Genomic DNA, 23,623 nt, shown 5'->3' with positions numbered 1-23,623 from the left:
CGGACCTGGCGTAGGATGTTATAGTCCAGGAGTCAATATTTTTTGTGGCTAGTTTTACGTGTGTTAATTTCATTATTTAATGCTATGGGAGTCTGTTTTCTTTAAATATCTTGAAAATGATTGGATTTAGGAGGAAAATTGTAGAGGACAAAGTGAAAGAGAATTAAATTTTAAACAAAAAATTATTTTAGTATTTTTTTTGTAAATTGCCTTCCTGGTTAGTTACACTGCTATAAAAGTTTACTCATGAGTTGTATTGGAATATACCGTCAAAGGCTTTGCAGAAATCCAAATATCTTGAAAACCCCTGCAAGGATTTTATTGATTTTGGTCTTATATGAAAGCCAATTAATTTCTTTACAAAAAAGGTCTTTACAAGTTTCCTTGTAAATGCAACCGTTTCGTAGTTATTGAATAGTATTTCAATGGATTAAAAAAAATGTGGATATAGTCAAAGGCTTTACAAAAATCCAAATATCTTGAAAACCCCTGTAACGATTTTATTGATTTTAGTTTCATATAAAAGCCAATGAGTTTCTTTATGAAAAACCCCCTTACAAGTTTCCTTGTAAATGCAACCGTTCCGGAGTTATTGAGTAGTCTTTCAATGGATCAAAAAAAATGTGGATATAGTCAAAGGCTTTACAAAAATCCAAATATCTTGAAAACCCCTGCAACGGTTTTATTGATTTTGGTTTCATCTGAAAGCCAATGAGTTTCTTAAGCAAAAAGAGCCTTACAGGTTTTCTTGTAAATGCAACCGTTTCGGAGTTATTGAGTAGTTTTTCAATGGATTAAAAAAATGTGGATATAGTCAAAGGCTTTATAAAAATCCAAATATCTTGAAAACCCCTGCAAGGATTTTATTGATTTTGGTTTCATATGAAAGCCGATGAGTTTCTTTATCAAAAAGATCCTTACAAGTTTGCTTGTAAATGCAACCGTTTCGGAGTTATTGAGTAGTTTTTCAATGGATCAAAAAAAATGTGGATATAGTCAAAGGCTTTACAAAAATCCAAATATCTTGAAAACTTCTGAAACGATTTTATTGATTTTGGTTTTATATGAAAGCCAATGAGTTTCTTTACTAAAAAGACCATTACAAGTTTCCTTGTAAATGCAACCGTTTCGGAGTTATTGAGTAGTATTTCAATGGATCAAAAAAAATGTGGTTATAGTCAAAGGCTTTACAAATATCCAAATATCTTGAAAACCCCTGCAAGGATTTTATTGATTTTGGTTTCATATGAAAGCCAATAAGTTTCTTTACCAAAAAGACCATTACAAGTTTCCTTGTAAATGCAACCGTTTCGGAGTTATTGAGTAGTTTTTCAATGGATCAAAAAAAATGTGGATATAGTCAAAGGCTTTACAAAAATCCAAATATCTTGAAAACCCCTGCAAGGATTTTATTGATTTTGGTTTTATATGAAAGCCAATGAGTTTCTTTACCAAAAAGATCATTACAAGTTTCCTTGTAAATGCAACCGTTTCGGAGTTATTGAGTAGTCTTTCAATGGATCAAAAAAAATGTGCATATAGTCAAAGGCTTTACAAAAATCCAAATATCTTGAAAACCCCTGCAAGGATTTTATTCATTTTAGTTTCATATGAAAGCCAATGAGTTTCTTTACCAAAAAGATCCTTACAAGTTTCCTTGTAAATGCAACCGTTTCGGAGTTATTGAGTAGTTTTTCAATGGATCAAAAAAAATGTGGATATAGTCAAAGGCTTTACAAAAATCCAAATATCTTGAAAACTCTTGGAACGATTTTATTGATTTTGGTTTTATATGAAAGCCAATGAGTTTCTTTATCAAAAAGATCCTTACAAGTTTCCTTGTAAATGCAACCGTTTCGGAGTTATTGAGTAGTTTTTCAATGGATCAAAAAAAATGTGGATATAGTCAAAGGCTTTACAAAAATCCAAATATCTTGAAGACTTCTAAAACGATTTTATTGATTTTGGTTTTATATGAAAGCCAATGAGTTTCTTTACCAAAAAGATCCTTACAAGTTTCCTTGTAAATGCAACCGTTTCGGAGTTATTGAGTAGTTTTTCAATGTATCAAAAAAAATTTAGATATAGTCAAAGGCTTCACAAAAATCCAAATATCTTGAAAACCCCCGCAACGATTTTATTGATTTTGGTTTCATATGAAAGCCAATGAGTTTCTTTATTAAAAAGACCATTACAAGTTTCCTTGTAAATGCAACCGTTTCGGAGTTATTGAGTAGTTTTTCAATGGATTAAAAAAAATTTGCATATAGTCAAAGGCTTTACAAAAATCCAAATATCTTGAAAACCCCTGCAACGATTTTATTGATTTTGGTTTCATATGAAAGCCAATGAGTTTCTTTACCAAAAAGACCATTACAAGTTTCCTTGTAAATGCAACCGTTTCGGAGTTATTGAGTAGTATTTCAATGGATCAAAAAAAATGTGGTTATAGTCAAAGCCTTTACAAATATCCAAATATCTTGAAAACCCCTGCAAGGATTTTATTGATTTTGGTTTCATATGAAAGCCAATGAGTTTCTTTACCAAAAAGACCATTACAAGTTTCCTTGTAAATGCAACGGTTTTGAAGTTATTGAGTAGTTTTTCCAATAATTGGAGGTTACTCCCTTGTAAAGATTCACTCCTGAGTTTTCCTTGAATATCTCAAAAACGATCATATTTAGGAGCGAAACTGTAAAGACTAAAATGAAAGAGAATTAAATTTTGAACAAAATAATATTTTAGTCTTTTTTTTGTACATTGACTCCCTGACTAGTTACACCCCTGTAAAGGTTTACTCATGAGTTTTCCTTGAATATCTCAAAAACGATCCTATTTAGGAGCGAAACTGTAAAGGTTCACTCATGAGTTTTCCTTGAATATCTCAAAAACGATCCTATTTAGGAGAAAAACTGTAAAGACTAAATTGAAAGAGAATTAAATTTTGAATAAAAAAATATTTTAGTCTTTTTTTGTACATTGACTCCCTGACTAGTTACACCCCTGTAAAGGTTTACTCATGAGTTTTCCTTGAATATCTCAAAAACGATCCTATTTAGGAGCGAAACTGTAAAGACTAAAATGAAAGAGAATTAAATTTTAAACAAAATATTATTTTAGTCTTTTTTTTGTAAAATGACTCCTTGACTGGTTACACCCCTGTAAAGATTCCCTTATTAGTTTTTCTTAAATATCTCAAAAAAGGTCACATTTACAAGAAAAACGACCCCTGGACTATTGCGAATGAACATTTACATTCCTGGACTGGGTCAATGTATAATAATAATAATTATTTATCAATTACCACACACACATCCATTAAAATCCAATGAATCACCTATAATAAGGCAATTTCAATATAATTTACTCCCCGTTTACCGTCGTTAATGGACAATCAATAAAACCAAACGTTATTAATATTTTAACGACAAAATATATTAAAACAAAAAAATTCCACTTTGAATTGAAAATCGACATTTTGTAAGCCATTCTCTCATCCGCTAAAAAAAGCCCTAAAATAAACTACCTACAAAAATATGTACAATAATTTAATGTTAATCCACCAGTGTGAACAAAAATGTACAAATAAACGCGTTACAGAGGCACTGGCATATTATTTATTTATTTTTTTAAATAATTCGGCAATTAAAAAATGGATCATAAGAGGAGGAGGAGGAGGGGCCTTCCCATTTTAGTCGGAAATGCCGTCACAAATTCTGGACTTCGCCTAAAAAAATGGGAAAAGTATTATTAAACGAACACTTAGTTAATAGTTTATAATATACAAAATAAATGGACTCCTCATTGAATTTCTAATCCACTTTTTAATCCTCGTATACATACATACAGCTCACAATACAATGTTATTACTTAGGCATTTATTCAAATACTTACACAAAATAATACGGACAAAATCAACCTGAACTAACCTAGCTAAGAATTTCGCTTAAATAACTGTGTACATCGTGGTCACTTTGAGGATTTACCTGTTTCATTGGTTTGGTACTTTGGTTTCCCATGGGTGAACGGCAGGTATCTGTACTTGATCATATGCTACAAAAAAAATTACGCATTACCACACACTTAAGTTCAATTTATGAGACAGTTTTAGCACTCTTTATTTTTACTCTCGACACGCACGTGTTTCGTTAACGATATGAGCATCTTCGGGAGAAGATAAACACGTGTCGAGAGTAACGTGGGTAAAACTGTCTCGTAATTTGAACATCACACCACCAAAGATACCCTCTCCCTCTTACCCTAATTTGCCTTTTCATGGTAATACAGAAAAGTGTGATGAAATACATGACCAGTATGGGCCAAAACACTGGTATATTAAAGCAATCGAAGAAGGTGCACACCAGTCCGATCAAGGTACTTTTAGTGATCGAGTACCAGAATTTGAACTCTGGTAACCGTCGGATGAACGGTTTGAACTCCTCGTTCGCTTTCGTTGGTAGCCCCGGTGAGTTATCTTCGGCTAAAAGGGTTGATTTATATGTTATAAAATGGTATAGGTCAATAGGAAGTAGGTACTAACCATCGAAATCCATGGCAGGATCAATTTTTGGGGTAAGAAACGCTATGAATAGGTTCAGATGGTAAATGCCTAGGGCGTATGTGACTATGTACCATCCCTGGAATTGTTATGGTTTATTAATAGTGTTTGGTATACTCAAGAGAATGTAATAATAATTTGGTAGTTATTGTATTTTTCATTTATTTGAGCCTAATCAAAAAAAACTTAAATAATATGTTGAATAAAATTTTGTTGATTTTTTTTTTTAAATTCACAGAAGGCCCATAACTCAAAAACCAGACCAAATACAAGTTTGAAAATTTGCATGCATTATCTTTGAATAATTTCATTAAACACCTGTTTCAGGGTTTTTTGAAAAATATACATGGGGTTGAGAAAAAAAATAATGTTTAAGAAAAATACAATTTTTTTCCAAAAAATTCCACAAAATGCCCATAACTCAAAAACTAGACCAAATACAAGTTTGAAAATTTGCACGCATTATCTTTGAATAATTTCATTAGACACCTGTTTCAGCGTTTTTTGAAAAATATACATGGGGTTGAGAAAAAAAATAATGTTTAAAAAAAATACATTTTTTTTCCAAAAAATTCCACAAAATGCCCATAACTCAAAAACTAGACCAAATACAAGTTTGAAAATTTGCATGCATTATCTTTGAATAATTTCATTAGACACCTGTTTCAGCGTTTTTTGAAAAATATACATGGGGTTGAGAAAAAAATAATGTTTAAAAAAAATAATCTTTTTCCAAAAAATTCCACAAAATGCCCATAACTCAAAAACTAGACCAAATACAAGTTTGAAAATTTGCATGCATTATCTTTGAATAATTTCATTAGACACCTGTTTCAGCGTTTTTTGAAAAATATACATGGGGTTGAGAAAAAAAATAATGTTTAAAAAAAATACATTTTTTTTCCAAAAAATTCCACAAAATGCCCATAACTCAAAAACTAGACCAAATACAAGTTTGAAAATTTGCATGCATTATCTTTGAATAATTTCATTAAACACCTGTTTCAGGGTTTTTTGAAAAATATACATGGGGTTGAGAAAAAAAATAATGTTTAAGAAAAATACAATTTTTTTCCAAAAAATTCCACAAAATGCCCATAACTCAAAAACTAGACCAAATACAAGTTTGAAAATTTGCACGTATTATCTTTGAATAATTTCATTAGACACCTGTTTCAGCGTTTTTTGAAAAATATACATGGGGTTGAGAAAAAAAATAATGTTTAAAAAAAATACAATTTTTTCCCAAAAAATTCCACAAAATGCCCATAACTCAAAAACTAGACCAAATACAAGTTTGAAAATTTGCACGCATTATCTTTGAATAATTTCATTAGACACCTGTTTCAGCGTTTTTTGAAATATATACATGAGATTGAGAAAAAAAATAATGTTTAAAAAAAATACAATTTTTTCCCAAAAAATTCCACAACATGCCCATAACTCGAAAACTAGACCAAATACAAGTTTGAAAATTTGTACGCACATTCTTTGAATAATTTGACTGGGCATCTTTATCAGCATTTTTCAAAATTTTGAGAAAAAATATTTAAATAATATAGAGAAATCCAATAATATCTCAATTGGCTTTCAATCATCCAAGAATATGACTGAAGTTACATTTTATATATCAGAAAAGCGCTATCTGAAAATCAATGATGGAGAGGTTGTAGTAGTACTATTTTGTGATCTGCGAAAAGCCTTCGACTATGTGTCACATGATGTACTGTCGCAAAAGTTTAGGTCTTATCTAGTCTACAAATTGACACTCTTGCATATACCTTAGTCTCTCACTATTTTTTCTATCTACACTTACTTTAATTAGAAGAAAATTGTATTATTCATTAAAACTAAATTATGTGTTCATGTACACCTAATAAATCTACACAACACACTACTACACTACCAAAAAAAACATGCCTAAAACAAAAAATAAAAAAAAAATTAAACTATACCTGAGCGATCAGAATTCTTGCTACGAACCCTAGTAGGAGTACGATGGCGTAAAGCCACCGTACTTTCTTCCAGGGTACCGTCCGGTCCAACATGCCTTGGTACGACTATAACACACAAAAAAACCACATGCTAAAAAAACGGTAACACTGATAATCACCTGGGACAGGACGACTCGCAAGCCGAATAATAGAAGTAGTGCCACTGTGGAGCACCAACGTATGTGGCTGTGCGGCGTCCATTTGTCCAGAGTTGCCTGATGTAGCTGTTTAGTTTTAAGTTATTTAATTTAAATGTAATTGATTAATAAAAGGGGCTTAGGTGAGGCTTGTCTAATAATAAATCAGAATTTTGAATAAATATAACTGTATGAGTTGGCAACTACTGGAATATAGAAGGCATAATTGTTAAACGTACATAAAATTAGCACAATTACCTGGGATAGGCGCGTACATATCTGGGAAAGTTTACTTTTGCTACCTCCTGATCCTAGAAGCTCTTCCTCCATTGTTACTTAAATATCTAAAAGGAAAATCGATACTCCGTGTATAAAATTGACATAATGCTCCAAGGAAATGTATGAATAATTGCAAATTAGTACCTTTTTCCCTATAAATTACTTATATCCTGTAAAAATTAAAAATTTATTTTAGTTTGATTTCATTTTGGACACGTCTATCGTATGTCCAGTAATGACAGCTGTCACTGCTGACAGTGACAAGAAGCATATTGACAGATGTCAACGATGATGACTGTCAGGTGTGGTCCGTTATTACTGTCTCTCATATAGTACATAATTATTGAAACATTTGCATTGTTAATAATTATTATAAGTAATGGTTTCCTTATAAATTAATTATATCTTGTAAAAATTCATTTAACATTACTAACAGATGAGAGCACAGATAAGTGACAACGAGCATATTGACAGATGTCAACGGAGACAGTGAGGTGTGGTCCGTTATTAATGGCTCTCCTATAGATAGAGTTAATATTAACTAGTAACTCTTTGCTTTTAAACTAATTACACCTTGTAAATATTTATTTACTATTATTGACAAGTGATAGCAAATACACTGACAGGATTGAGAGATGTCAACCGGGTATGGTTCATCATTAACCACGTCTCGCATTAAGGTAAGTGTCCATGAATGCGTTAAAAAAAGCACATAACTTAAAAAAAAAACGTTTATTTTGATCTAAAATACTTCTTGTCTTTAACGCCTAAACTAACTGATCAGACTATAAAACTGGAATGTATATGCGTATACTGCTTTACCAGCCCTTTGGGACGAATTTACTGATAAGAGCTTAAGGCTCCCTTAAATTATCTCACTGACGTTATCCTTTTGTTCCCTTAAAACCGTATCCAGGACTTTATACACGTTGTCCGGCAAATGGTCGAGGAGCATCCGGGGCATCACCTTCAGCTCCACGAAATCTTCCGCTGTAGCCCATCGCATCTCGTAATCTGGACCGCCGGTTCCGGATTTCCTGAAATATCCAGTTTTTCAATGAACCGTTAAATTCACCCCCGAAAAACCTCAACAAACCTTTCGGTTTTCGTCTTTTTACGTTGAGCAATGTGCAGGATTCTTCCCGCTATGTACAGTCTTGTTTCTGAGAATCTTCGGACGCTCAGGTCTCTGGATAGGAAGGCGGCCTCCTGAAGGAAAGGCTCTGCCATAAGAATCTGGATTAAAAACTGGAAATTTGGACTTACGGTTGATGCGGCCACTGTGGGTATGACCCGTCCGCCTAATAGTGGGGATCTGGGGAGTTCCTGGAATTCCGGGATCATGTCGTCTTTCCAGGTGGATTCCAGGTCGCGTGGCGGTACTCCAAATAGGGTGTAACCCAGTCCGTTCAGGATTATACGATACTGATAAAAAGAAATAAAGCAGTTTATTATGATATTTTTCAAATGCCTGGATTTTATATTTTTTAAATATAGCTGTTAATAACGTTCGCTTATTCCAGACTTTTGACTGGAAAACAATGGGTGGAACAAAGAAGACAACGTTCTAAAATTTGTTGCAAAACAAAGAACTGTTTCAGAACAAAGAACTGCCTGGAAAAGAAAAATAGAAGAAAATTCCAATTGCAAACACTATATGGTTATCTTGTACCGTTCTCGAGATATTCGGTTTCAAACGGTTCCTAGTATACCGGTCGGCCAAAGTACGATTGAGCTTTAAAAGCCGATATCTCAATAACTAATTGAGCTAGAGAGCTGAAATTTTGTATGCAAAATTGGAATTAATTTCCTAACAATTTGACACTATTTTTATACCTTTGGCGATTTACTGGCATGCAACGTCTGGATTATTCCAGTTCGTAGATTCTCGATACTATCCACACCCAGGCGTATGACAACATAGCAAGAACCACAAAAAAATCTTCTTTGATTTTCCAGACAATTGATGTAATCAATTGATTCTTCCAGGCAGTTGAGAATAAAAAAAATGGTTCAACTGCCTGGAAGAGATTGGAAAGTTACTCAAAGTGCCTGGAATTAATCGTTTCTTTAACTATCAGAGATATTTTAGCAAGAACACCAAAAAAATTGTCCCCGATTTTCCAGACAATTGACGTAATCAATTGTTTTTTCCAGGAAAGGTTCAACTGTTTAGAAAAGAAAAATAGAAGAAAATTCCAAGTGCAAACACTATATGGTTATCTTGTACCGTTCTCGAGATATTCGGTTTTAAACGGTTGCTAGTATACACGTTGGCCAAAGTACGATTAAGCTTTAAAAGCCGATATCTTAAGAACTAATGGAGCTAGAGAGCTGAAATTTTGGATGCAAGATTGGAATTAATTTCCTAACAGTTTGACACTATTTTTATACCTTTGGCAATTTACTGGCATGCAACGTCTGGATAATTCCAGTTCGTAGATTGTCGATAGTATCCACACCCAGGCGTATGACAACATAGCAAGAACTACAAAAAAAATTCCAGATAATTGATGTAATCAATTGATTCTTCCAGGCAGTTGAAAACAAAAGAAAAATGGTTCAACTGCCTGGAAGAGATTGAAAAGTTACTCAAAGTGCCTGGAATTGATCATATCTTTAACTATCAAAAACATTTTAGCAAGAACACCAAAAAAATTGTCCCCGATTTTCCAGACAATTGACGTAATCAATTGTTTTTTCCAGGAAAAGTTCAACTGTTTAGAAAAGAAAAATAGAAGAAAATTCCAAGTGCAAACACTATATGGTTATCTTGTACCGTTCTCGAGATATTCGGTTATAAACGGTTGCTAGTATACCGGTCGGCCAAAGTACGATTAAGCTTTAAAAGCCGATATCTCAAGAACTAATTGAGCTAGAGAGCTGAAATTTTGTATGCAAGATTGGAATGAATTTCCTAACAGTTTGACAATATTTTTATACCTTTGGCAATTTACTGGCATGCAACGTCTGGATAATTCCAGTTCGTATATTCTCGATACTATTTACACCCAGGCGCATGACAACATAGCAAGAACCACAAAAAAATTTCCAGATAATTGATGTAATCAATTGATTCTTCCAGGCAGTTGAGAATTAAAGAAAAATGGTTCAACTGCCTGGAAGATATTGGAAAGGTTACTCAGAGTGCCTGGAATTGATCATCTCTTTAACTACTAGAAACATTCTAGCAAGAACACCAAAAAAATTGTCCCCGATTTTCCAGACAATTGACGTAATCAATTGTTTTTTCCAGGAAAGGTTCAACTGTTTGGAAAAGAAAAATAGAAGAAAATTCCAAGTGCAAACACTAAATGGTTATCTTGTACCGTTCCCGAGATATTCGGTTTTAAACCGTTCCTAGTATACCGGTCGGCCAAAGTACGATTGAGCTTTAAAAGCCGATATCTCAATAACTAATTGAGCTAGAGAGCTGAAATTTTGTATGCAAGATTGGAATTAATTTCCTAACAGTTTAACACTATTTTTATACCTTTGGCAATTTACTGGCATGCAACGTCTGGATAATTCTAGTTCGTAGATTCTCGATACTATCCACACCCAGGTGCATGACAACATAGCAAGAACCACAAAAAAAATTTCCAGACAATTGATGTAATCAATTGATTCTTCCAGGCAGTTGAGAATAAAAGAAAAATGGTTCAACTGCCTGGAAGAGATTGAAAGGTTACTCAGAGTGCCTGGAAGTGATCATATCTTTAACTATCAGAAACATTTTAGCAAGAACACCAAAAAATTGTCTCCGATTTTCCAGACAATTGACGTAATCAATTGTTTCTTCCAGGAAAGGTTCAACTGTTTGGAAAAGAAAAATAGAAGAAAATTCCTAGTGCAAACACTAAATGGTTATCTTGTACCGTTCTCGAGATATTCGGTTTCAAACGGTTCCTAGTATACCGGTCGGCCAAAGTACGATTGAGCTTTAAAAGCCGATATCTTAAGAACTAATTGAGCTAGAGAGCTGAAATTTTGTATGCAAGATTGGAACGAATTTCCTAACAGTTTGATACTAATTTTATACCTTTGGCAATTTACTGGCATGCAACGTCTGGATAATTCCAGTTCGTAGATTCTCGATACGATCCACACCCAGGCGTATGACAACATAGCAAGAACCACAAAAAAATTTCCAGATAATTGATGTAATCAATTGATTCTTCCAGGCAGTTGAGAATTAAAGAAAAATGGTTCAACTGCCTGGAAGAGATTGAAAGGTTACTCAGAGTGCCTGGAAGTGATCATATCTTTAACTATCAGAAACATTTTAGCAAGAATACCAAAAAAATTGTCCCCGATTTTCCAGACAATTGACGTAATCAATTGTCTTTTCCAGGAAAGGTTCAACTGCTTAGAAAAGAAAAGTAGAAGAAAATTCCTAGTGCAAACACTAAATGGTTATCTTGTGCCGTTCTCGAGATATTCGGTTTCAAACGGTTGCTAGTATACCGGTCGGCCAAAGTACGACTGAGCTTTAAAAGCCGATATCTTAAGAACTAATTGAGCTAGAGAGCTGAAATTTTGTATACAAGATTGGAATAAATTTCCTAACAGTTTAACACTATTTTTATACCTTTGGCAATTTACTGGCATGCAACGTCTGGATTATTCCAGTTCGTAGATTCTCGATACTATCGACGCCTAGGCGCATGACGAAATCATCGCCTACCCCTACGGTGAACACGAAACTCTCCGATAGTCTAGCTGCTTCCCTGCTTAACAGTCCGGCTAAAAAACCAAATTAAAAAAAAATCCCCTAGATTAAAACAAAAATTACCAGGGGTCCCAAAGGCATACACCTTCAAGTCAGGATACTTGGGTCTAATTTTAAATCCTAGAAGGCACGCCACGCCCGCCCCTAAACTGTGTCCAGTCAGCACCAGTCCGTACTCCGGATAAGTTGCCAGAGCCTTTTCCAGAATACCCACCTAAAACCACTCGTAAATAAAGAACTAAACTAAGTCAGCTTCACTACTACCTCTTTTAATTTTTTATGGATATAAACTGCCCCAGCAATCATCCCTTTGTGGGCCATTGTATCATTCGGCAACCCTTCCGCCTCAAATCTGTCAGAAGTAGCCGTCAAGTCGGTAAATATGTCTCTTAAGGATATTGAACCTCTGATTGCCACCACTATATTGGCGGTTTTATGATCCACTATGACGCAGAAGGGAAGCTAAAAATCAACATTTTATTAGAGTCACTAGGTGGGGCATTAAGTGACGATTAAAATAACCCCAATTACTATATAATTATCTTCTGTGGTTCTCGAGATATTTGCTTTTAAAGATTACCCAGTATACCGGTAGGGCAAAGTATCACTGAACTTCAAGAGCCGATATCTCCAGAACCATTTAAGCTAGAAAGATGAAATTTTCTACCTCAAACACGTGGTTCCTAAAGGAAGCGAACAGTATATCCTCCTCCTCGATTTTCGAAATATGCTTCACCCCAGCGAAATGGCAAAAGCAGCAATTATCGTCCAGCACCAAGGTGTATTGAGGCTGCCCGAAGCAGGAGCAGCAAGTCAAGTTGTTGAGGAGTCTACACAAGCCGGTGCTACAGTGTAGATACATGACAAAGGGCCAACCGTAGGCGGCCATTGAGAGACGTAGAAAGTGTCTGGCATTCTCCAGGTTCATCCACCTAGGAGCGATGGAGAAGATTTTGTTCAGGTCTGGAAAAAAGTTTCTTTAGTAATTAATGGATTGATGAAGATACCATGTACCCGTGGAATACTTTGGTTCGTCATCGGCCAGCATGAAAATCCTCCTCATCTCCCTGGTTTCCCTCTTCTGTTTGATCCTCAACAAAACGCATCCGGCCAACACATCTGAGGGCACCAGGTCCGTGCTACGAAAAAGGGCGCTCAACAGGGCGGCAACCTAAAAATTACCCCATAAAATCACATCCCTTGTGATTCGCATTTAATGCTGCACCTGCTGGAACGCTTCGTGACCGTGCTCATCAGAACGCACCCAGCAGAACGCCCATTTGAACCTCCTCTTCCATATGCTGGTACTTTTACGGTGCCTCAAAGACTCTCCCGCACTGGGGGTCTCTTGGACTTCGTGGTACCGTTTGGAGCCCAAAGGGTCGAACACCATCACGAGCCCGAACACCGCTAGGCCGAACAGTACCCAGTTGAACACCACTAGGGCTGAAAAACCCAATTGGGGTGAAGAAGTTTAATTTGGTTGCTGCAGGTACCTTCTATGACGGTTCTGGAAAAGTGGCCCTCATAAGGGCACTGGACTAACTCCCGGCAAAAGGCCCACATGGTACCGAAGATGTTCAGCACCACTTCCGGTAAGATGAGGAAGAGTTTGAGCAGTAAAATGGGTGGAACCAGTTTGCGGGCCTCTACGTTTGTTATGGAACCCTTGGCGCTCTGGTTAACCAACGCCACTAGGACCACGATCACTGCGGACAGCAGACACAACATTCCTGCAGAAGAAAATTGGATATTTCCATGTTTTTTCCAGAGTTAAGACTTACCGATTATGTAAGCACGAACGTAGTCTCCTCCTGCTGAACATTTCCAGGTGTCTTGGTAGTATTCGATATGGACACACACCAGTAGGGCCAACCTAAAGAAAAAGAAAACGGAGGCTCTAAAGTAGATTTATGTTAGACTTACCATATTAGTCTCAGGCCTATTTCAAATAATCCGGGAAAAACGAGGTCATCCGACGCGGCTAACCATTTCCTGCCAAAGAGGCGAAGAGCAGGCATGCCGCCCTCGTGTTCCTAAGAAAAAACAGAAAATTTAAAAGGAACATTCAAATTTCCCGCCCAATAAAGCCACTACGGATATTGGCTCGTAAGTTGTCTTAGTTGATTTAAATGTTGACACGTCAAAGACGCTTGACAGTTCAAGGCAGTGTTGCTAGGTCTGAAAAAAATTTTGCCAGATCTGAGGATTTTTTTGACTACTATTTGTTGGTTGAGAGCAAATCTTGGGAAAATTAAATTATATGATTTGATAATACTGGTTAATCCTACGAAAGAAATTCAAATTTCCCGCCAAATAAAGCTATTCCGGATATTGGCTCGTAAGTTGTCTGTAGCGATTTAAATGTTGGTACGTCAAATTTGATTGACAGTTCAATGCAGTGTTGCCAGGTCTCGGAAAATTTACCCAGATCTGGGTAGTTTAAGATTTTCATTTTTTTTTGTATTATTAACGGAAGAATAAAAAATGCTGTTGAAAGTAAATCTTTTTACGCTAAAAATTTAAAAAAAATAATTTATTTTAACGGGCAACGCTGGTTAACCCTAGGAGGGAAATTCAAATTTCCCGCCAAATCACGCCTATCCGGATATGTCAAAGGCGTTTGAAAATTCAAGGCAGTGTTGCCAAGTCTGGGAAAATTTAATCAGATCTGGAAATTTTTTAATTATTATTTGTTACCCGAGAGAATTAAGTGAAATAACTTAATTTTCTCGGAAAAATTAAGTTATTTTACTTAACTGCTAACCTAACTCTACTGGTTAACCCTATGAGCGAAATTCAAATTTCCCGCCAAATAAAGCTATTCTGGATTTTTGCTCATAAGTTGTCTGTAGCGTTTTACATGTTATTACGTCAAAGACGGTTGACAGTTTAAGGTTTGGCAGTGTTGCCAGGTTTGGAAAATCTTAGCCAGATATGGAAAATTTTTGATTAATATTTTTTTGTTTAGAGCAGATACTTTTATGCCTAAAATTTGGGGAAACTCATTTATTTCACTTGGCAACAGTGGTTTCACGTATGATTGAAAAAATTCAAATTTGCCGCCAAATCAAGCTACTCCTGCATTGTGCTCGTAAATTGTCTGTAGCCATTTAAATGTTAGTACATCACAAGCGCTTATTGACAGTTGAAGCAGTGTTGCCTCCTGTGGAACAATTTACTCAAATATGGGGATCTTTTGATTCTTATTTGTTTCATAATATTAAATGTACGTTTCGTTATAAGAAATGTTCAATTTCTTAAACTGCCTGTAAAAGATGTTCAATTTCTTTAACGCCTTTTAAAGAATGTCCAATTTCTTCAACTCTCTGTAAGAAATAATCAACTTGTTCCTTCCAGGCAGTTGAAAAAGAGAACATTTATAATCAATGGTCTAACAAACTAAAATGTTCAGTTTCTTCAATTCCCTGTAAGAAATGTTCAATTTCTTGAACTGCCTGTAAAAATTGTTCAATTTTTTCCTCTAGGAAGTTGAAAAACGAACATTTATAACAAATAGTCTAACGAACTAAAATGTTCAATTTCCTCAATTCCCTGTAAGAAATGTTCAATTTTTTCCTTCCAGGCAGTTGAAAAAAGAACATTTATAACAAAAAGTTTAACGAACTGAAATGTTCAATTTCCTCAATTCCCTGTAAGAAATGTTCAATTTCTTCTACTGCCTGTAAGAATTTTTCAACGTTTTTTTTCTAGTCAGTTGAAAAAAGAACATTTATAACAAATAGTTTAACGAACTGAAATGTTCAATTTTTTCCTTCCAGGCAGTTAAAAAAAGAATATTTATAACAAATAGTCTAACGAACTGAAATGTTCAATTTCCTCAATTCCCTGTAAGAAATGATCAATATATTTAACTCCCTATAAGAAATGTTCAATTTCTTCAATTCCCTGTAAGAAATGTTCAATTTCTTCAACTGCCTGTAAGAAATGTTCAATTTTTTCCTTTTAGGAAGTTGTAAAACGAACATCTATAATAAATAGTCTAACGAACTGAAATGTTCAATTTCCTCAATTCCCTGTAAGAAATGTTCAACTTGTTTTTTCTAGGCAGTTGAAAAAAAGAACATTTATAAACAATAGTCTTATAAATTAAAAGATTCAATTTCTTCAATTCCCTGTAAGAAATGTTCAATTTTTTTCTTCCAGGCAGTTGAAAAAACAACATTTATATAACCAATGGCCCAACCAACAGAAATATTCAATTTCTTCAACTGCCTGTAAGAAATGTTCAACTTTTGCACAGTTAGTACTATTTTGCTTAAAAACTGGGAAATTTAATTTATTTCACCTGGCAACCCTGATTTCTTGAACCTTAAGAAACAAATTCAAATTTCCCGCCAAATTCGTTCCAATAATTACGTCCGTACGGGACTTTGTTGTTTGACGGCTCTCCTCACCAATGAATGCAACAAGGATGGGTATATGTTATAGACCGTTTACGTTTTAGAAGGTGTAAATTGGCAGTTATTAGTGTTGGGCTGTTATCCGGCGCCTCCACCTTTTTTCTTACAAATTCCCTATTAACTGATGCGATACGCATAATATTGTGAAAAAACCCCAATTCTTCGTCTTAACCAGTTTCAGTTTCCATGAAGAGCAGTGAAGAAGTTTACGACCAGTTTTAATGACGTCACCGTAAAACCCAGACCAGTTAAAGACCTTCAAACTTATTCAACAAATAATACCTACACGAAATGGGGAATTACGGCGGTCTAAAGGGTAAAGGGGGAGTTATTACTTTATCCGGCAATTTATCGATCCAATTGTACGCAATTTGTCTAATGAATACGTATGGGAGTCGGTCAAAGACGTCATTGGCCGCCAATGAATCCTTATAACCTATATCTATATATATATACTTATAAGCCGATTTATTCCATATAGATATATTCTAATATCCGTTGTTTGCTTAATAGCGTTTTTACGTTCTGCAATTATTCAGAACGTTAATTAGCAATTAATTATCGGTAATTTGTGGCAATTAGGAGATGCATGACTTATACGCCAACATGCTATTTTCTTTATTATTAACCTATAATGGGCTGATTATGGGTGTTAATGCTTTAATAATAACTTTGTGTTTTCTATAAGGCCTGGAATGCTAAAAAAACACTATATGCTTTTCCTTTTTGCACTCATAGGGCGCATTATAAACAGGTTACTCAAGACAACCAAAAAAATTTAAACGATTCATCGGAATTATTTATTTATGATTTTTTTGCCGAATGTAACTAATTAAATATCGCCACGTTTTTACTAATAAGCACCGTCATCATTCACAGGTACACCCGGTATAAAATAGCAAAGGAAAAAACCGGCTGAATCGACACGTTATTAACGAAAATAAATAACAATATTTTTAACGCTAATACATAATATATAACAGCCTCAAGGTTGCGCCATACTTGGAAAATTTAAAAGCCATTCATTTAAACTGTGTACCTTCACTGTTGGTCAATCAGTGACAAACCCCTTTTTTTTGTATCTAGACCTAATAAGATGTATCAAATCAAATTTCCCGCCATAGGTTTTAATTAAGAGTGACGTTTTTACCCTGAAATTCATCCTCAGGGATCCCATTATTTTGGTGTGAAAAAATTATGAAAATATTTCCAGTAGTTATGACCAAAAATGTCCATCAAGTAATGAAATTACAATTTGGACCTTGGATGACAAAATCGCCTCTAATTCAAAAAGTTTTTTAGGTACAAACAATGTTTGTATATGAAATTGTTCAAAAATAATTGGACCTTTTTATGTGTATATTTTTTTAAATATTCCAATTATTTCATAAGAATATTTGCAATAACATTCAGAAATTGGTAATAAAATAAGCAAAAAAAAGTGCCCCAACCAAAAGTGCCTGATTTATTCAAATATTGAACTTAGAGTGACGTTTTGACACTCAAATTCATCCTCAGGAATCTCACTATTTTGTAGTGAAAAAATTACGAAAATATTTCCAGTGGTTCCCAAGTTATGACCAAAAATGTTTTATAACAAAGAAAACTCATGGAATTACAATTTGGTCTTCAAATCGTCAAATTTGGAGACTTTTGGACCTTGAATGACAAAATCGCCTCTAACTCAAAAAGTTTTTGAGCTACAGAAAACGTTTGTATATTAAATTGTTCAAAAATGATTGGACTTCTTTATGTGTAATCCTTTTAAATATATTCCAATTATTTCGTATGAATATTCGCAATAAAATTGAGAAATTGGTAAAAAAAATGAACAAAAAAAGTGGTCCAACCAAAAATGCTTTTTCTAGTCAAATCTTGAACTCAGAGTGACGTTTTGACACTCAAATTCATCCTCGGGAATCTCACTATTTTGTAGTGAAAAAATTATGAAAATGTTTCCAGTGGTTCTCAAGTTATGACCAAAAATGTCCATCAAGTAATAAAACTCATAAAAGTATAATTTGGTTTTAAAATCGTCAAATTTGGTGACTTTTGGACCTTGAATCACAAAATCGCCTCTAACACAAAAAGTTTTTGAGCTACAGAAAACGTTTGTATACGAAATTATTCAAAAATGATTGGACCTTTTTATGTGTAATTTTTTAAAAAATATTTCAATTATTTCATAGAAATATTTGCAATAAAATTCAATAATTGGTAAAAAAATTAGCAAAAAAAAGTGGCCCAACCAAAAATGCTTTTTCTATTCAAATCTTGAACTTAGAGTGACGTATTGACACTCAAATTCATCCTCAGGAATCCCACTATGTTGTCGTGAAAAAATTATGAAAATATTTCCAGCAGTTCTCAAGTTATGACCAAAAAAGTCTATTAAGTAATAAAATTCATAAAAGTATAATTTTGTTTTAAAATCTTCAAATTTGTTGACTTTTGGACCTTGAATGACAAAATCGCCTCTAACTCAGAAAGTTTTTGAGCTACAGAAAACGTTTGTATATGAAATTATTCAAAAATGATTAGACTTATTTAGGTGTAATTTTTTAAAAAATATTCCAATTATTTCATATGAATATTCGCAATAAAATTGAGAAATTGGTAAAAAAAATGAGCAAAAAAAGTGGTCCAACTAAAAGTGCTTTTTCTATTCAAATCTTGAACTTACAATGACGTTTTGACACTCAAATTCATCCTTAGGAATCCCACTATGTAGTCGTGAAAAAATTACGAAAATATTTCCAGTGGTTCCCAAGTTATGACCAAAAATGTTTTATAACAAATAAAAGTCATGGAATTACAATTTGGTTTTAAAATCGTCAAATTTGGTGACTTTTGGACCTTGAATCACAAAATCGCCTCTAACACAAAAAGTTTTTGAGCTACAGAAAACGTTTGTATACGAAATTATTCAAAAATGATTGGACCTTTTTATGTGTAATTTTTTAAAAAATATTTCAATTATTTCATAGAAATATTTGCAATAAAATTCAATAATTGGTAAAAAAATTAGCAAAAAAAAGTGGCCCAACCAAAAATGCTTTTTCTATTCAAATCTTGAACTTAGAGTGACGTTTTGACACTCAAATTCATCCTCAGGAATCCCACTAGGTTGTCGTGAAAAAATTACGAAAATGTTTCCAGTGGTTCTCAAGTTATGACCAAAAATGTCCATCAAGTAATAAAATTCATAAAAGTATAATTTGGTTTTTGGTGACTTCTGGACCTTGAATGACAAAATCGCCTCTAACTCAAAAAGTTTTTGAGCTACAAAAAACGTTTGTATATGAAATTGTTCAAAAATAATTGGACTTTTTTATGTGTAATCCTTTTAAAAGTATTCCAATTATTTCATAGAAATATTTGCTATAAAATTGAGAAATTGTTAAAAAAATTAGAAAAAAAAGTGGTCCAACCAAAAATGCTTTTTCTATTCAAATCTTGAACTTACAATGACGTTTTGACACTCAAATTCATCCTCAGGAATCCCACTATTTTGTCGTGAAAAAATTATGAAAATATTTCCAGTGGTTCTCAAGTTATGACCAACAATGTCTATCAAGTATTAAAATTGATAAAAGTATAATTTGGTTTTAAAATCTTCAAATTTGGTGACTTTTGGACCTTGAATGACAAAATGGCCTCTAACTCAAAAAGTTTTTGAGCTACAGAAAAGATTTATATATGTATAGTCCTTTTAAAAATGTTCCAATTATTTCATAGAAATATTTGCTATGAAATTGAGAAATTGTTAAAAAAATTAGAAAAAAAAAGTGGTCCAACCAAAAATGCCTTTTCTATTCAAATCTTTAACTCAGAATGACGTTTTGACACTCAAATTCATCCTCAGGAATCCCATTATGTTGTCGTGAAAAAATTATGAAAATATTTCCAGTGGTTCTCAAGTTATGACCAAAAATGTCCATCAAGTAATAAAACTCATAAAAGTATAATTTGGTTTTAAAATCTTCAAATTTTTTGACTTTTGGACCTTGAATGACAAAATCGCCTCTAACTCAAAAAGTTTTTGAGCTACAGAAAACGTTTGTATATGAAATTGTTCAAAAATGATTGGACTTCTTTATGTGCAATCCTTTTAAAAATATTCCAATTATATCATATGAATATTTGCAATAAAATTGAGAAATTGGTAAAAAAATGAGCAAAAAAAAGTGGTCCAACCAAAAATACTTTTTCTATTCAAATCTTCCACTCAGAGTGACGTTTTGACAATCAAATTCATCCTCAGGAATCCCACTTTTTTCTCGTAAAAAAAAATTTTACAATATTTCCAGTGGTTCTCAAGTTATGACCAAAAATGTCCATCAAGTAATAAAATTCATAAAATTAAAATTTGGCTTAAAAATCTTCAAATTTGGTAAAAGATCTCTTAAGTTGGCCGAACTTTACACTTCGAAAACATCGTCAACATATCATAACCAATGGTGCACATTTAAGACCCTTAATAAGAACATCAAGTTCTTTCTCATTTTGACTTCCACATTTGAGCCACTAGAAATCAAGATATTCAGTCGCCAATAAGAGACAAATTATTTTATTTCGTCCAGGCACTCCAGTAAGAAAAATGTCAATATCTTAATTTCTAATGTATGGATTTCAATAATTTTTTCAGCAGTTGCTTAAAAAACCTTTGGAGTATCCTAAAAATTAATAATTATAACATTTGAGCCACTAGAAATCAAGATATTCAGTCGCCAATAAAAGACAAATTATTTTATTTCGTCCAGGCACTCCAGTAAGAAAAATGTCAATATCTTAATTTCTAATGTATGGATTTCAATAATTTTTTCAGCAGTTGCTTAAAAAACCTTTGGAGTATCCTAAAAATCAATAATTATAACATTTGAGCTACTAGAAATCAAGATATTCAGCTGCCAATAAGAGACAAATTATTTTTTTTTATTCCAGGCACTCCAGTGAGAAAAATGCCAATATCTTAACTTGTAGTTCATACTTCTTTCAAAACTTACTAAAAAAACCATTAGGATATCCAAAAAATTAATATTTACAACATTTTAGCCACTAAACCTTTTAACATAAGAGTAACAGCTTCAAATTACCCGCCAAATTAGCGATAATAATAACGTCAAATGCGGTTGACAATTTGGAGCACGAGACGCCGACAGTGCATTTTTACAATGAGCGGAACAAGGACGGGTATATGGATGATTATATTTTACGTTGAGTGGAATAAAGACAGGTATATGGCAGAAATACGTTGCGTATTTATTATAGGTAATTGCTGATAATTAAATTAAAAATTTAGGCGTGGCCTATGTAAGCAACCCTTTGACGTAAGAGTGACAGTTGTTACTGAAATTTGAAACTCTAAATTTCCCGCTAATTTACCTATAAAACAAACGTCAAACTTTCAGAGGCCACTATGCGACTTTTGATTTATCATGATCTTCTACAATGAGCGAAACAAGGATGGCTTTAGGGTACAAACTTCCAAAGACGACTATGCAGCTTTTGATTTATTATCCCTGTCAATGAGTGGAAAAAAGATGGATATATTTGGGCGTGGCCTATATATGCCCAACCGACTGACATAACACTGACAGTTCAAAGTGGTAATGGGGCTTGTGATACCTCATTTTAAGGGCAATTTTATGATGTTTGAACTGAAAAATCGCAATTAGTTCTAAGAATCCTTACAGCACTTGAAAGGGCACATTTAAGTTAAGAGGAAGTACATCAGTGACGGACATTTTATGGGACAATTCAAGTTAAACGTTATGCAAATAAGACAACCTCGACGTCCTTGGGGGTCAACTATATGCGTGTTTCACAAGAGAAAATTGGCATTTTCTAGTGCGTATATCATTTAATTGGTTTCACTTATATGCGGGTGTCATAATGAACTTTGACATGTTGCATAAAATAGAAACAGAGATGCGGCAGCAATTTTAATGAGACACCCTATATTGTGTACCTATTACCATCACTCTTCTTTTCACTCAATTTTTCTCACTCTATTGGTCCCCTCTCACACAGTCGAAGAAACCAGGTTGTTATATTATGGTCATTATTATATAAACTAAGATGTGATTCATTGGTAAATAACGCTGAAATTCGCGCTTATGTGAACATGTGTGTAAATAGATCATACGAGTGTCGGAGAGAAAGTCAAAATGTTTTTCTTTTTTGCTCCGGTTGCTGTGGCACGCTATAAGGAAGCCATATAAGAAATAGGGCAAAACCAACCAACTAACATCAAATTTTTTAATCAGTTTTACCTTATAACAACGTCGGAAAACTATAGTTAATCTGGTCCATGAGAAGTCATACACACGAAATCACCACTTTTTTTTTTAACATTATTTACTAGAAACTGCGTTGACCGACATTTGTTGACCGTTATACGGGATCGAAAGCCTGCGACACGTCCAGATTGTCACGTCGAACTGGCGGCGGCGGTACTACACCGATTTTGTGCGCTCGGATTTCGGTTTCTCCCTCTGCAGCAGGTCTTCGGTCTTCGTCTACACCACAGGCTGGGCAGGTGTAAATAATGGTTACATAATTAACCGAGATCGTACGAGATTTCGGTGTTGTAAGGTGTTTGTGTAATTGTTATTGCAAGAATAGGTTTTTCTGTTTTACTGAAAAACGTTTGTTTTTTGCCCTGGAAGATTTAAAGAGTGTTATTTATGGCTTAAAAGGGTCTGAGAGCAAATAAATCGTGAAAAAAAATAATAAAAAGTTCTTGGGTGCGTGGGGATTCGATCCAAGGTCCTCCAGTTAGGGTTAAAAGGCATTACTGTTGTTTTACAGAAGCGGGGTCTCTGGGTTCAAATCCTGACCAGGAACCACTTTTTTTATTTATATATTTAGTTTCACACTAATAAAAGTTTAAATTATTTATAAAATTGCCCCTTGTTATTTGATGATCTTATAAAAACACCTTGATAATGGCTCTTTTTAGTGCAAAGCGTGGATAAAGCCACTTGAGCTGTATATCATTTTAAAGGGAATAAAAATGCCTTTTGTAAACTGAAATGAAAAATCTAGGTTATCTTTTGGAAAATTAAGATTGATAGCTGTACCTAAAAAGGTAAAAATTTGATAAAATCACTAAGTGGCTCATTTTATAGAGAAAAAATAATTATTAACAACGGTGAAAAAACTATGTTGCTATCATGAATAGTTTTTTAGTAATTAATTATCAAAATGACCGTTTTCAGGATAAAGTCAGTTAAAACCTTAAATATTAACTAAAAATTTAAAAAAAATCCGCTTTAAATGAGCAAAAAATTAAATAAATAAAGGAGTTAAGAAAAATTGATAAAAAAAGTTTTGGTTTCATGGAGATTTGATCCAAGGTCCTTAAGGTCGCTAAGGCAAAGCAGGGTTAAAAGAGAATACCCCGACCAGGGTCCCTAGGATCGAATCCTGACCAGGAAAAACTTTTTTTTATTTAAATAATCAGTTTGATATTCATAAAACACTAAATTATTTAT

The 23,623-nt window shown here is 33.8% G+C and overlaps 2 protein-coding genes and 1 long non-coding RNA gene across 7 annotated transcripts; 1 reads left to right on the top strand and 2 right to left on the bottom strand.

Moving 5' to 3' along the window:
• Positions 1-22: 22 nt before the first annotated feature.
• Positions 23-3,629, top strand: LOC126746093 (uncharacterized). Its single transcript, XR_007663788.1, has 2 exons — positions 23-2,792; positions 2,857-3,629. It is a non-coding gene; the product is annotated as an uncharacterized LOC126746093 (long non-coding RNA).
• On the bottom strand, positions 3,536-7,263 carry LOC126746090 (protein RER1). 5 transcript variants are annotated; one of them, XR_007663787.1, is made up of 7 exons: positions 7,113-7,263; positions 6,948-7,033; positions 6,514-6,618; positions 4,541-4,637; positions 4,260-4,480; positions 3,895-4,053; positions 3,536-3,727 (listed from the first exon to the last, which is right to left on the bottom strand). XR_007663787.1 is itself a non-coding variant. In XM_050454199.1 (7 exons), the coding sequence occupies exons 2-6, from the start codon at positions 7,017-7,019 to the stop codon at positions 3,970-3,972; spliced, it is 579 nt and encodes a 192-aa protein (XP_050310156.1). In that variant the 5' UTR covers positions 7,020-7,033; positions 7,113-7,263; the 3' UTR covers positions 3,536-3,727; positions 3,930-3,969. The 5 variants fall into 5 exon arrangements, 4 of the variants coding, with proteins under 4 accessions (XP_050310156.1, XP_050310154.1, XP_050310153.1 ...); XM_050454199.1 differs by lacking the exon at positions 6,514-6,618 and adding an exon at positions 6,672-6,776 and having other exon boundaries at positions 3,930-4,053; XM_050454197.1 differs by lacking the exon at positions 6,514-6,618 and adding an exon at positions 6,672-6,776 and having other exon boundaries at positions 3,987-4,053.
• Positions 7,264-7,685: 422 nt separating this feature from the next.
• Positions 7,686-22,587, bottom strand: LOC126746155 (diacylglycerol lipase-beta-like). The gene is made up of 13 exons (XM_050454283.1): positions 22,400-22,587; positions 13,627-13,736; positions 13,485-13,576; positions 13,197-13,433; positions 12,926-13,146; positions 12,715-12,871; positions 12,368-12,663; positions 11,965-12,162; positions 11,764-11,914; positions 11,560-11,714; positions 8,235-8,393; positions 8,065-8,177; positions 7,686-8,005 (listed from the first exon to the last, which is right to left on the bottom strand). The coding sequence occupies exons 2-13, from the start codon at positions 13,719-13,721 to the stop codon at positions 7,834-7,836; spliced, it is 2,046 nt and encodes a 681-aa protein (XP_050310240.1). The 5' UTR covers positions 13,722-13,736; positions 22,400-22,587; the 3' UTR covers positions 7,686-7,833.
• Between the last annotated feature and the right edge of the window lie 1,036 nt (positions 22,588-23,623).

The sequence above is a fragment of the Anthonomus grandis genome, chromosome 17 (assembly GCF_022605725.1).
Source record: "Anthonomus grandis grandis chromosome 17, icAntGran1.3, whole genome shotgun sequence".
NCBI classification, from domain to species: domain Eukaryota; kingdom Metazoa; phylum Arthropoda; class Insecta; order Coleoptera; family Curculionidae; genus Anthonomus; species Anthonomus grandis.
Note: the sequence above shows the minus strand (reverse complement) of the source record. Positions and strands in the feature narration are given on the sequence as shown.